At 41.1% G+C, this 15,444-nt stretch overlaps 1 protein-coding gene across 1 annotated transcript in view; it reads left to right on the forward strand.

Moving 5' to 3' along the window:
• LOC127643586 (spermine oxidase-like) overlaps positions 1–13,006 on the forward strand; it is a 33,331-nt gene extending 20,325 nt beyond the window's left edge. The window contains exons 5-7 of the mRNA XM_052126372.1: positions 7,347–8,046; positions 10,136–10,296; positions 11,738–13,006. Of these exons, the coding sequence (XP_051982332.1) occupies positions 7,347–8,046; positions 10,136–10,296; positions 11,738–11,890 (1,014 nt within the window). The 3' untranslated portion in view covers positions 11,891–13,006. The remainder of the gene's footprint in view (positions 1–7,346; positions 8,047–10,135; positions 10,297–11,737) is intronic.
• Positions 13,007–15,444: the final 2,438 nt, after the last annotated feature.

Genomic DNA, 15,444 nt, shown 5'->3' on the forward strand with positions numbered 1-15,444 from the left:
TCTTAAGAGAGAGGGCCCTGAGTCCAATTGATTCAAGCGGCTCGAAGGGGGGTCTCTGGAGTCCTGCCAAGACTACCAAGAGATCCCAGGAGGGAACTAGGCCTGGCCGGGAGGGATTTAACCTTTCAGGAACCTGAGGATCAGGTCGTGCTTGCCCAAAGACTTGCCGTCTACAGGATCGTGGTGGGCGGCAATGGTGGCAACATACACCTTGAGGGTGGACGGGGACAGCCTCCTGTCCAGCCTCTCCTGTAGGAATAGGAGCACAGACTTGATAGCGCACCTCTGCGGGTCTTCCGTTCGGGAAGAACACCAATCTGCGAACAGTCGTGGGCAGGCGGAAGGCGGGATCGCCGCGTCCGGTGTACCGGGACTGTTGTGATCTGAAAGCAGATTGCCGTGAGAACGGCATTTGCGAGCCAGGTGACCCAGAGGCAAAGGAAATAGCACTGTTAATGAGAATGTGGGCATCACAGCCCCCGTCAGGGGGTGTGGAAACATGAAAAAACAAAGGATTCTCTTCCCGGCCCTCCACCGGGGGACGGAGCGGTCTTACCACTTCCGGAGCTAACATCTTCGGCTCTGGGTCGGCTGTCTCAGGAACGCTTGGGAGCCTTCTGGGTCCTGGAGGTCCTTTCTCAGGGGAATTCGCCAGGGAGGAGCTGTCGCGAGGAGCCTGAGTTCCGAGAACCAAGTTCGAGTGGGCCAGTAGGGGGCCACTGACGTGACTTGCTCCTCGTCCTCCCTGACCTTGCACAGCACCGGTGCAAGAAGGCTCACTGGGGGAAATGCGTACTTGCGCAGCCCCGGGGGCCAGCTGTGTGCCAGCGCGTCTGTCCCGAGGGGAGCCTCTGTTAGGGCGTACCAGAGCGGGCAGTGGGAGGTTTCCTGGGCGGCGAACAGGTCTACCTGGGCCTTGCCAAACCGTTCCCAGATCAGCTGGACCGACTGGGGTGAAGCCTCCACTCGCCGCCGGGCAGGCGTTGTCGTGATAGCGCGTCCGCTACGACGTTGAGCTTGCCGGGGATGTGAGTGGCACGCAGCGACTTGAGTCGCTGCTGGCTCCATAGGAGGAGACGGCGGCGAAGTTGTGACATGTGGCGGAGCGTCGCCGCCTTGGCGAATTATGTACGCCACCACCGTGGTGCTGTCCGATCTCACGAGGACATGTTTGTCCCGAACTAACGGGAGGAACTTCCTGGGAGCAAGAAGGACGGTCAGCAACTCCAGGCAATTGATGTGCCAACGCAGCGGGGCCCCTTTCCAACGGCCCAGAGGCAAAGGAAATAGCACTGTTAATGAGAATGTGGGCATCACAGCCCCCGTCAGGGGGTGTGGAAACATGAAAAAACAAAGGATTCTCTTCCCGGCCCTCCACCGGGGGACGGAGCGGTCTTACCACTTCCGGAGCTAACATCTTCGGCTCTGGGTCGGCTGTCTCAGGAGCGGCTTGGGAGCCTTCCGGGTCCTGGAGGGGTTCGTGAGACAGGGGCGTGCGCCGCCTCGCGGGTGCTCGACGCTGGGGCTGAGAGCTGGGCCCGGGTTGAGGCGGAGCAGGAGCTGGTTTCTTCGCAGGGGGACGCCCTCGGCGGGCAGACGGGCAGGGCCCGTGGCGGCAGGTCTGCGGCGGGGCATCATGTGAGAGATGGCCTCCGTCTGCTTCTCCACCGCGGAGAACTGTTGGGCGAAGTCCTCGACGGTGTCGCCGAAAAGGCCAATCTGGGAGGCAGGTGCGTCCAGGAAGCGGTTCTTACCGGCCTCACGCATCTCGACCAGATTGAGCCAAAGATGGCATTCCTGGACCACTAGGGTGGCCATCGCCTGTCCGAGTGCCTGCGCTGTGGCCTTCGTCAGCTCTCAGGGCGAGGTCGGTCGCTGAGCGCAGATCCTGCAGCACATCAGGATCAGGTCCACCCCGTGCATGTTGAGTGCTTTGGCCTGGTGGACTTGCAGGAGGGCCATCGCATGCAGGGCGGAGGCAGCGCGTCCAGCCGCACTGTAGGCCTTCGCGTTGAGCGAGGATGTTGTCCTACAGGGCTTAGATGGGAGTACGGGCGGCCCGCCAGGCGGTAGGGCCTACCGGCCTATAGATGGTACGCAACTGCCCTATCGACCTGGGGAATCGTCTCGTATCCGTGGCGCTCTCCGCCGTCAAGGGTGGTGAGAGTGGAGCGGGTGGCACCTAGACGAGGGAGAGCGGGGCTCTCCACGTAGAGCGTCAGCTCATCATGCACCTCCGGGAAGAAAGGAACCAGGGGATCGCGAGGCCGCGAACGGCGCCGCCCCAGGAACCAATCACCCGGAAAGCATGTCAGGCGTTTGAGCGTCGGCCTCCGCCTGGGCCTGCTGGCCCGAAGCGGCAGTCCAGGGAGTCCTCGGCATCAGACATCACACTCTCCGATGCAGCGGCGAGCTCATCTGCTTCGGGCTCGGGAGGATAGACAGCCAGGCCGTGAGGCGAGCCGCTATCGCCCTGGCGTGGGCGGGGACCAGCGAGCGTGTCGGGAACGGGAGGTTCGCAGGGGCTACCGGCGAAACCGCACCGCTGCCGCCCCAAATGCGCCCCCAGCGCCAACCGCATCGTCCTCAATCCCGTGGGAAGGAGGAGCAATGCGGGGTGCAGCTGGGGTGGCTTGCTTTCTGTTGAAAGCAAGCCGCGACCACTAACGTGGTCATGGTCATGTTCTCGCAGTGAGAACATGAACCATCCTAAACGCCGTCTCGGTGTGATCGCGGCCCAAACACACGAGACAGCGCCTGTGGCCGTCTGAAGCGGAGAGCACTCTACCGCATCCAGGAACAACACAGGGGTGGAAGGGCATCTTGAAAAAGACGCTTTCTGAAAAGAACGTTCAACGCCGCTGTGTTTTGCTCTTTTAGAGAAATTACTCTTTTAATAGGAATTTACTCTTTTAATACACAGTGTGTGTGTGTGTCTGCGCTGTCGAAGCGCTCAGGGGCAACAATGCACGCCGTGCAATGTAAAGGAGAAAGCAGCTGTTGTCGCCGTCAAGATCCAACAGCATGCAGATCGTCAGAGGAAACAGGAACGTTTTAATGTGGTGTGTAACTCGCAGCAAACTGCAGACAGACCATCGGCTCCGAAGAAATTTTCTGAATGAACTCCCGTATTTGCGCCGCTTAAATACCCGTATGTCCGGGGGTGGGACATGCAAATACTGGCTGCCAACTCTCATTGGCCTTTTTTCATAGATCAGAGGTGAATATCGGCGCTCAAGAGAGACCCCTAGTGTAGCTTCTCCGACACAACGTGGAGAGAGCGACAGAAGGGGAACAGCTAATACTCCAGCATATTCATTATTTAAATTTTTTTCAGGGGCTGATGTTTTCACAACAAGGACAGTTGTAGATATTTTGTATGCATTTTTTGTATGTTTTATTGATACAGTTTGGCACACATTCTTCCCACATTGCAAGGTGATGTTGATACATTGTTTTTTGTTTTTTCTCCAAATCATCATTTTGATTGAGATCGAAATTTCAATGTTAAAAGTATGTTGAAACAATTTAGAAATTTTGATAAAAGCCAACAGCATATACAGTATAGGTGCTGACAGTGACATAACATTGATATGTAATTGAATACCACAAGATCATGTATGCTTCTCAATACTCTAATTGATGCTTCCTTGTTAGTGAGGAAACATAGGTGCATCCTATACAGAAATCAGGTTTGTTCAAACTCCTAACGCAATCATATAATGTTCATGTACTTTATTATTTCTTTGCCCCTTTGATTTACTGGCTTGTTTTTTGTGTATTGTGTAGGATTTAGGTTTAGGACAGTAATTAATACATTTGTTTTAAAGTCTTTAAGAAACATTTCCACATACTTCAAAACTGCATTTTGTTTTATAAAAATGTAATAGTAATGTCTTCATAAACAAAGTTCAAACAGCATTACGGCATATCCCTTACAATCCGCAGTAGTAAAACATTCTTTACCAAATTATCATTGATTGATGTTACTTTAAGTAACACTTAAGTGAGCAAGGATATGCCATTAAACACATGTACTGCTTTGATTTCATTCTTTGATTCTGCACTTGCATATAGCATCCTTTCCTCGTGTCTTATGAGGGAGGAGTTAAGAAAAAGAACGAAAAATACAAAGAAAAATAAAGGATGCACAATTAAAGAAATGAGAAGCACCCCATGATGGAGTGACATTGATAAACATTGACTGTTTCGACCATGTGATCTCCTTGGATCTGGAAAGGACCAATCTGCGCCTCACATCCTTGCAGTTATATCAGGTAAGGAAAGGATTGAATTTGTATTATAATTTCGCAAAATGCAGTGTTTCAGTGATGGATTGTTGAAAACGGATTATTCATGAATAGCTTTATAAAAGTTTGTTTATGCACTGTGTGAATTAACGTTTAATTCCAGAACAATGTGGTGACTAGGTGTTGCTAGGTGAGCTAGCCAACTTTTAGTGAATTGCAGTGTTCCTCGTTATTTTTATCTCCATACTTTTCAACAACCAGACATTCATGTAGTGCTGCAACTTACAATTATTTTCATAAATGACTAATCTAGCAGTTATTAGAATGAAATATCTACTATTGAGCGATTAATTAAACATTTAGTCAAGAGCTCTTACAAAAAAACATATGCGATCTTATGTGGATTCTCTTAAATGTCAAGCTACACAATCTGTACTGCGTGTAACATCATCCCTGGTGTATGAAACAAATTTTATTGATCTTATGTGGATTTTCTTAGGATAGAAAATTCTCTCATCATTTATTCACTTTCATGCCATTCCAGATGTGTATGTCTTTCTTTCTTCTGCAGAACACAAACAAAGATAGTTAGAAGAATATTTCAGCTCAGTAGGCCCATACAATGCAAGTGAATGGTGACCAGACCTTTGAATCTACAAAAATCACATAAATGCATCATAAAAGTAATCCATATGACTCCAGTAGTTTATTATATGTTTTCTGAAGCGATGCAATCCCTTTGGGTGAGAAACAGATCAATATTTTAATAATTTTTTACTATAAATCTCCACTTTCACTTTCAGAATGTGAAACTGAAAGTAAAGTTGGAGATTTGTAGTAATAAAAGGTCTTAAAAACATCTGTTTCTCTTCCACACATATTATATTGCTACTGAAGACATACATTTTACTACTGGAGTCATATGGATTACTTGTATGCTGCCTTTATATTCTTTTTTGAGCTTCAAAGCTCTGGCTATCCATTCACTTGCATTGTATGCACCTACAGAGCTGAAATATTCTTCTAAAAATCTTTGTTTGTGTTCTACAGAAGAAAGAAAGTCATAAACATCTTTGATAGCATGAGTAAATGATGAGAGAATGTTCATTTTTGGGTGAAATATAATATTTTAATAGAATGAAACAAAAAATATATTATTGATAGCAGGTGTAGCATTTATATTGCATAGTACCCATGGCATTTTCTAACAATATTCTTGTTAAAAATACCATTAAAGAATCTAGACAAACCATATGTTGGCGTAATTGCTGTTCCCACAGACTGCGCATTATGGATGTATTTTCTTATCGGACACACTCAATTTATGCCATGCAGCTTTACTCAGATAAGTTAAATCAGGTGTGTTCAATAAGGGAGTCCTCCACAATGTGCAGGACTGGACTAGCCTACAGTACATAATCGATTTGTTACTGCTGGTTTTTATCCTACTGTTTTTGATCTGTTCTGTTTTAGATGCTAATGAGCGTGGAAGAAGTTCCTCTGGAGCCTCCAGCTACAACTTTTCTTTACTGTGAATTTTACTGTTATCACTTTTTTGATGAAGATAAATAAACTCTAGAAATGATGTGGAAGTTGTTTTTATTTATATAATCGTTTTTCACCAGCGTGTTTTTCAACAAAAGTGATGTAGAATCAACGTCAGATTGCAAGGGCGTTGCTGAAGCACCCAATAGTGGGCAAAACTGGAAAACAGTATCAAAAACAAGATTTCCTATATTAAACTGTATTTATGTAGTATATATAATAAATATTACGCTTTTAGTATCTCTGTCATTTATGTTAATAAAAATCGCGTCCCATTTCAGAGAGACTCTGCCAAACTGAAGAGAGCCCTTGTGATGGACACAAGTGAACTTTTTATTCTCCCTTTATTCCTTTTATTTGTGTATGGTGATAGATGTGATCCCCAGAGAAACACGTGGTTCTCTGATGCCCTCGCCGCACGTGCATTATATTTTTATCGTCTGCCTAAACTGCAGCACCCTTTGCCAAAAATCTGTTCCGGCGCTTATGTCAGATTGTAACATCAATTCAATGCCATTAATGTTGATTCATCAACATTGACTTAACATTGTTTCAATGCTTGTTTGCTATATGGGTTGCACATTATCATCAACTCAGATATGTTATTTCCGTTGACTAAATTTATATGCCATTTTAGTCAGAGTAAAACTAAAATGAATGAATATGACATGAACATTTTTTAATACAATTAAAGGACATTTTCATCATTTGACTAAAACTATGACTAAAACAAAAAATATCTGTAAAAATGAACACTGGGTGTTTGTTAGGCACAATGCAAAGCAGAGTTTACATTGTTTATGTTTTCTAAGCAGTATGGCAAAGTTGCCACATTTATATAGAATTCAGTTTTGTGTTTACATTTGTGTTTTATCTGCTATTTTACAAAGACTTCAAACGTGACTCATCCAATCAAATATGTATGTCAGAATTATCATTTTTATAAAATTACTTTTAACTGTTTTGAGTCTTTTGCTTTTTTTTGATTCAAGTGTTTTATAATGTGAGAGTTATCACTCATCTGTAATGAATAGTCTTTTGGATTGTTTTCATTATGTTTCAACTAAAAAGAGAAAATAATCCAACGAGATACCTCTCATTTGTAAAATGTATTTAACTGGATTATGCAAAAATTGCATCACTGCATGATTATTTTAGATAGGACTAAAACATTTTCCAGTTGAAATTCCCGTAAAAATAAATGCCGGTATATTGATTTGCGATATACACATAACCATTAAATAGAACTACTCCTCCTGTGATATAAGTTTTCATTATATTTTGGTCAAACCACCCACCCTTATGCAGTGCTTTACGTAAAAATAAATGTAAAATAACACTTAAAGTGACTTGGAACAGACTTAAGTTTTGGTGCAGAGAAGTAACTTATAACTTAAAGAAACTGCACTGTAAAAATTGGTAACCTGCAATCGTTTCCTTAAGGAGCTATTTGAGCTACTTAAAGTTAGTTTTGTTGGTGTATGTGTTCAAGATTATGCAGTGATGTAAATTTTGTTTTGAGCATAATCTTATTATCTTTGTGTGTTTTAGGTGGAGAGTTGTGAAAGCAGTTCCCCCAGCATGGATGAAGTGTCTCTAAGCGAGTTTGGTGAATGGACTGAGATTCCAGGCGCTCACCACGTCATTCCCACTGGTTTCATTAAAGTCGTTGATATCCTGGCTCAGGACATCCCAAGCCGAGTCCTCCGCCTCAGCAAGCCGGTCCGCCGCATCCATTGGAACTGCAGCTCCCATGATGCTGAGGAAATCACAGACCAGGCTGATCATAACCAGGACCAGCGGCCCAGCGCTGCCCCGGTCTGTGTGGAGTGCGAAGATGGTGAGTGTCTGCCAGTTGACCACGTGATCATAACGGCTTCTCTTGGGGTCCTGAAGAAGGCTCACGAGACACTCTTCTCCCCGGGCTTGCCTCCAGACAAGGAGCAGGCCATCCAGAAACTGGGGATTAGTACCACTGATAAGATCTTTCTGGAGTTTGAGGAGCCCTTCTGGAGCCCTGAGTGCAATAGCATCCAGTTTGTGTGGGAGGACGAGGCACAATTGGAGAGCCTGGCTTACCCAGAAGAGCTATGGTACCGAAAGATCTGCAGCTTTGATGTGCTGTATCCGCCCGAGCGCTATGGCCACATGCTGAGCGGCTGGATATGTGGAGAGGAGGCCCTGTACATGGAGAGATGTGATGATGAGACTGTGGCGGAGATTTGCACTGAACTACTGCGCCAATTCACTGGTTAGTGAGTATGAGTGTGTAAGGGGTTGTTCACACATGACATGTTCTTTCAATCAAAAAACAGCTAGATGCAGCAGAATGGAATGGTTTTTAAAAGTTCAACTTCTTTAAACTTTTCTTTTAACTTCGACACAACATTTTGAAATGTGACGCTCATGGCATGAGGCACATTAAAACAGCGACACACCTCAAAACACGCAAAGATGTCTGTCTAACGCATATTTACATAGACAAACAATTAACAACAGTGCAGATTCAACACAAGAATGTACCCTATATAAATTGCCCCCTTTTACAGTAAAATTTTACATGCATACAAATTGCACAAACATAACACATGGCACACTTCTCAAAAGTTCTCAAAAATATAAATATCATGAAGATATTTAGACAAAAAGACATTTGGGTGTGGAGATGGTTCAACATCTCACCAATGAAATCTCCAATCTGGGTGTGACAAACCAAGAAAATGACTTCCTTCTAATTCTCAGTAGTGTGTACTAGAACAGCAAGAACAGTGTGACTCATTAAGTTGTCATCATTTACACAACTTCACGTCATACATAACCTGGGGTGAATTTCTCAAAAGCATCGTTAGCCAATTAGTTCCACAATTTGGTTTCCTGAAAAGATCTTTCATTCTATAAGACTTAAGACTAAATGCACTTAAGAAAACTGCTTATTCTGGTTTTTTGGCATTCTGAAACATCATGCAATTGCAGCCGGTTTCAGTATGCAAATAAAGGAAATAAGAGAAAGCCATTTAACACATCTAGGTTTCTGTCAGAAAATGTGGCTTATGTGGCCAACATATACAGTAGGTGGTGATCTTTTAGGTTTTTGAAGATTGCGCATGTTTGTAAGTGCTCAAATGCACCGGGGGAACCCCAGAGTTTGACTTTAGTGGGGAAACTTACCGAGACATATGTATATGTATAAAGACAATTATTACGTAGTACATAGAAATGTGGATGCCCCTTTTGTGTCTTAAACAGCTTTCTCACAATAAACAGCTTTCTGGTGTCCATGTTAACATGCTATAATTTGACATTCATTCAATCTCTGCTGAAATGATTACTCTATCCCCTGTAAAACTCAATTGACTAAAGCACTATATTGTTGAAACAACGTGGTTTGAAAGACGTATGTGTGAATCTACAGAAACAGCCACGACAAGCTAGTTATTTTCTCCAGTGATGCATCATACAATGGTAGTTAAGCAGTGTTTTGTAAGTGACATGCACCCCTGTATGACTATCTTTGTTCTGTGGAACACAAGAGAAGGAATTTTGATTAATGTTGAAACTTCTTTTTTTTTTTTTTCATTAAATGAAAGTGATTATTGACTGAGGCTGTGAGTTCCTTACATTCAACCTAACTTCTCCTTTTGTGTTCCATGTAAGAAAAAAGTCAAATGGGCTTGGAACAAGGAGGGTAATTAAATGACTACATTCATTTTTGAGTGAATCCTCCCTTTAAATTGGGAGGAATGTACCTTCTGAAGGTAAACAGAAGAATGGGCCTCTGACAAGATCAGGACTTAAGGGTAATGTGATAGACAAGGACTCTGAGTTGTTTTTTTGGGTAGTCTCAACGATTATACTGTAAACAATTCTCTGCATTGTAAGTGACAGAACACATAGTCAGAGCTCAGGGTCAACACACACGTTCTCTGTAGATGACATCACCAGGCTGTCACACCCTTTAACTAGGTCAGTTCTGTTTTAATCCTGAACCACTCTAGGTTTCCCATCCCATCTGCCTTAATCACATATAATTACTGGGCTAAAATTGGATTTGGTCACACCTTAGTAATTGATAACTGAAAGGTCCCCTAATTTCTGTGATTATATGACAGTAGATCTAAGACCAGCTTCCCTTTATCATTTTACATTAACACTTGTCCCTACAACCCACTCTTGCAAAACCAAATTGAAAAAAGTAAGGAAGAAAGAAAGAAATACATCTTCTGTGTGTAACATTTAAGTGGCATCAATTAGCGTAATTAGCAATGTGCTATAGAATCCAATATTGCCCGTTAAGGCTTTTGGGAAATAACAGTCAAATAATATATATGTGTGTCTAACAGGGAACCAGAATATTCCGAAGCCAAGGCGGATCCTGCGCTCCTCATGGGGCAGTAATCCCTACATACGGGGTTCTTACTCTTTCACTCGAGTGGGCTCTAGCGGCAGAGATGTGGAGAAGTTAGCTGAGCCCCTGCCTTATACCAAGAACACCAAGGCTCCGGTGAGTGGACCTTTCCGTTGAGCTGTGAACACTATTAATACAAATCTAATGATTCCGCATATCTGCAATATAAGTGCTTAAAATATCATAGTATAGAATTAGAATTATAACAACCCTATTGAAAGACCAGCATTGCTGGTCACCATGTTGTGTTTTGGATGCTGGATAATTCCATACCAGGCTTCATATCTAGCTTAATCAGATAAAATAACATACTGGTTGACCATCATTTTATCAGGTGAACAATATACCTACTGGTCCACCAGCTAGACCAGAACTAACCAGCATAAGCCATCTTGGACCATTGTACTGATCTAAGATGGACTTTTCAGTAGGGAATAATGTAAATAAATACTTTTTTTTACAGTATGTTCAATTATCTGCAAGTGCGTTAGACCAGTGGTTCTCAACCAGGGTGCTGGGGCCCATCTTGGGGTCTCAGCAAACTTCAAAGAGGGCCTCAAGATGACCTCATATTATTGTAAATACGTTATTAACGTATAATAATCAAACTTGCTGTAATTCTAAAATAAAATGCTATAAATGAAGATGTACAACATGTAAATGGACATCATATTTCTTATTTTAATTCAACAACTTTTTATTGAAGAACATAGAGTTCCTTACACCTCTGGAATCACAAAATGAATTGTGGTTAATTATTTAAATCTATTGCCATTCCTACTGTAGTTTCTGTTAATTATGTTTGAGAACAAGAGGTTTGCTGCTTGGTGGTGCCTTTAAATATTTTTTGGGGCAATGGGAGGTCTTGAAGTAAAAACAGTTTGAGAACCACTGTGCTTGAGTGAGACGAGTAATCCAAAAAAGCATAGTATCTTTGATCTCTATTAGTTCACCATATGTGTTGAATGTATGAATTAAATTTGTAGTCTGACTTACCTGCCAATAAAACCAAAGGTAGCTGGTGGCCTTCCAAGGCATTAGACCTGTTTCCTTTTATTTTAATAGGAGACATCCTGTTTAAAACCACTTTAGTGCCCTTTTCACCTCTTCTCATTCAAGTTGTTCAAATGTGTCACAACTTCTCTAAAGTCAGGGTGACCCAGAGTGGCTTGCGCATAGTGCTGTTGACAGAGACCTTTTGGTGATTTTGTAAATGTCATGTTGAGCTGTCCAGCACTGAGTCTGAAATTTGAGTCAGATGAGAAAGTTGGGTTGCTCTGTACAGGGGCCAAATAAACACACACACGTAAACACACTCTGTAAAAACGCTCTGGCCGGGGTGCAGAAAGGAACTCTCTGACTCCACAGAGCGAACTACACAAAAAGAACAAGAGACTGGAGACTGTGAAACCACTTTAATTTGGTGGAAAAATAGAGATTTATGCTGAAATAGCTTACCGGGCATTATTGTTGTTTGGTCAACCTAATTTTTTGTTGTTTGTTCTCTGTCTCCTTTTTCTTTTCTCTCCCCCAAAAGCCTCTACAAGTGTTGTTTGCTGGGGAGGCCACCCACAGAAAATACTATTCCACTACCCATGGTGCTTTGTTGTCAGGACAGAGGGAGGCCAACTGCCTGATCAAGCTGTACCAGTACTCCTTTGGTGCGGAAACCACAAAGCCTAACATTTAAATGAAACAAATTGCAACAAAAACAAGAACCACTTACTAGTGACAAATGCATTTGTGTTTTGTGTTCTCTGTACTTTAAATTATTAAATTATGTATGAAATCCTATAAGGGGCATTAAACTAATAACAATAAATCCTCTTTATACTGTACTTAGATTAGTGTTCTGTAGATTTTATTTGACATGTACTGTACAAGGATGCCAATGTGTTGCCATCTCTGGTCCTTATCATTTTTTTCTGATTATTTTAAATCCATGTTTAATATGTTTCTTTAATTTAAATTTTTTTGTAAGTGCCTTCTGTATTTAGTGTTATGTCTTTACAAATTAAACAAAAAAGTATTTATGAATAAAGTGTATCTTATTGTAAATAGAAGGATGAGTTCGTTTCCCATGTTATGTGATGTCTGTATTTGTTCTCCAGCTGCTTTTTGAAATCCAAGCATATATGAAGTCAAACGCTGACTCAGGTGTAACTATGGAGCATAGACTCTTGGACCAGTTTTCTTTCCTGTGTTGACGTATTTCCTATTAAAACAGAAAGCTGGGGCCAGTAACAACAAAAAGCCTTTTTTTTTTTTTTTTTAAATAGCCAATATGCTTTAATTTATGTTAATTTATGGAGTTCTAAAGGAAAGTTCAGGAAGAGCACAGTCATCTAATCCCGTAATCACCACAAGAGTATACAAATTGCTTGTTATGTAAAAGTATCTGCTAAATGACTTGTAAATGTATGTAAATAAGTATAGAAAGGATTGTATCTCTCCAGTGACAATTCTTCCGGCACCCTTCCTCTACCACATCTACACATTTATTTGACATTTTCTTAATATACATTCACTTTCTTTACCCTTCCATTAATCTATTAACATGTATTATCTCTCTTCATGTACTGTAGCACAGGGGGAACCCAAACCGGTTTTATCATTTACCATTACCTCAAGATTATATGAACTGGCAAACTTGTGAAACAGTCATGAACGATGATTTGAGACTTGCTATTGGTATAGTGTTAATTATTCATATTTTGAGATGTTTCAGACATTAGCATAATTAATTCTGATTCTAAGTAATGGCCAGCTGCATCCAATCACAGCCCACCATGTTATAATAAAATTATACATTATAAAGTCTGAATTTATGCATTGATTACTATTGCCTCATGTCTTCCAAATATTTTGTAGTCCAAACATCATCTGCTGCCTGAAACTGAACTTTTGGTTGGATTTTAGGAGTGAATGAACTTAGCTGCATAGGAAAGCTAAAGGATGCTCCCTTGCTCCTTATTTAGTGAATGGCTTTACCTCTAGTGTGCTGTTTGTCTGCGCTGGTCTCAGAACAGTTCGAAGTGCACCTTATTTTCATCCTAACTCCATATGAAGCCATACTGTATAGAGAGCAACATTTTTTAGCTTTTAGAAGAACCCATTGATTCTCAATGTGATAATACACAGTAAATATAGGATTTCTAAGAAAAAATGCGCTCAAGTTCACATTAGTGTACATTGTGTTTACTGACATGGCATTTCGCGATAAATAGCCCACGTATAAAAAATGACATATCAGATGAAACTAGAGACTCTAATCTTTTGAGTCAAACAGGTTTTAATGTAAAAAAGTAATTAGGTTTCTTACCAGATGTAGTTTTGTCAGCATTTCTCACAAAGACAAACTCTGCTGTGATCAGCGCAATGTTGTTTTGTCACATGATCCCGTCCGTCAGAAGTTTAACTCTTTACTGACAGCCCAGAATCTTCTGAACTGAGATCAGTCAGTTTAAATGAATTTGTATTATGCGTTGCATATAGCGAAGCCAAAATACAACGTCCACACATGTGTACTCAGGGTCGCACAAGGATATGGTTTCACAGCTAAGAGACATGGACTTAAAGCCACACTAACAATGTTTACTTCATAGAGTCAATAAATGTAAAGATATGTACATCCATCTAACTATGAACCACAGATCTCTTTAAAGCACACACTCTAATGCATGCACGGTCGGTTATCTTTCAATGTAGAACTTTCAGTGCCACAAACGCACACTGTCAAGAATGCACAGGGGAGCTCAGCAACAGCAAATGACAAAGCATCACATTGAAAGACACCCAAAATCTGACTATGACTCTCATTTACAAACTAAAGCAAGAAATGAAAATACCATGGTTTTGAAATACTGTTGATCACTTTAATAACGCTATTCATGAGTCCAATTAACCTACTCTTGACCCATAGAATATTAAATTATGTATAAATAAGCTGTAGCCATGACATGTGTCAAAGTTTGTTAGTGAAAATTCTGGATTTAGTGAAATGGCGCCATTTATTATTTTTTGCTTCAGTACCAAACCAAAACCACCAAAACAACAAAAAAAATCATGGCAGTTCAAGTATTGCTTTGTAGAAATAGCGTTTTTAAAAGTGCTGGGATGCGTTTACAAGATCAGTTATTGCATTTTTATTCAGCTTCGCTTGTTTTTTGAGTTTAATATTACGTTATTTACTCTCTCCAAGTGACTCAGAGCTTTATGTGAAGACTGCCATCTTGTGGTTGGAAGACATTCCAGCAGTGATTTATGTAGTTGTATTATTTGCTGGATTTAGCAGTGGTTTCCTGAATCATCTTTTGGCCTCCTATATTTGACAGTCTCTCCATCACCCTACTTTACAACATCACATTTTTAAACTAGGTTGAGATCAACTGAACCAAGTTCAATTTGTGCAGCAATGTAGATGTTTAAATAATGAATAAGAATGATAAGTGCTGCTTACTTCCTCTTAGTGAGATGGATTTGCAGTTCTTCAAAATAGAGAGTAATGGAGGATCGTTATAATTTTTGATAAAAAAAAGTAAAAACTCATAATATATCATTTTACTTCAAACAACAATATTCCAAGTATGTTTTCTTTTCAAAATGATCTATTAGAAAGTGTGTGCACATCTGCCCACTACAATAACATAAAAGTAAAAATGTGTGAGGTACTTGGTGCATTGCCACTTTTGTTTCCCATTTCGAATGTTATTCTAAATAAAAACAAAATACACTGAAAACAGTCATATAAGATTATGGGTGAAGGACATAACCTCAGGAAGGCATGAACATGACTAGTAAAAAAAAAAAATCACCTAGCGGTTCAGGACTTCTGTAGATTTTTGAATCTATAAACAAAATCTAAAAATAAAATAAAAAAAATCATAAAAATGTATCTACATCATGTTTGAATAGGTCACTATCCTCCCCAGACCTAGCAATTCATTTTTGTATAGGACTTTTGTTATTTAACTTTCTCTTAGCCAATTCATGCCACATTATTCATTCTTGGTTTCTTGAGAGTACACCTGGGCTTTTCAGAGATACCAAATGTTTGGGAGTTTGGCCATGACAACTTTCTCTCCTTGGTCTATAGATATGTATGACATTACAATTGAGCACAGCAAATTAAATATGATATAAACGGTATCGGTTCTTAATCAAAATCAGCAAAGATTTCACAGCAATAAGAAATGTGCATTGCTGTACAAAGGCAGTTGATAATGATATTGCAAGGTCTTCTAC

The sequence above is a fragment of the Xyrauchen texanus genome, chromosome 5, assembly GCF_025860055.1.
Source record: "Xyrauchen texanus isolate HMW12.3.18 chromosome 5, RBS_HiC_50CHRs, whole genome shotgun sequence".
NCBI classification, from domain to species: Eukaryota; Metazoa; Chordata; class Actinopteri; order Cypriniformes; family Catostomidae; genus Xyrauchen; species Xyrauchen texanus.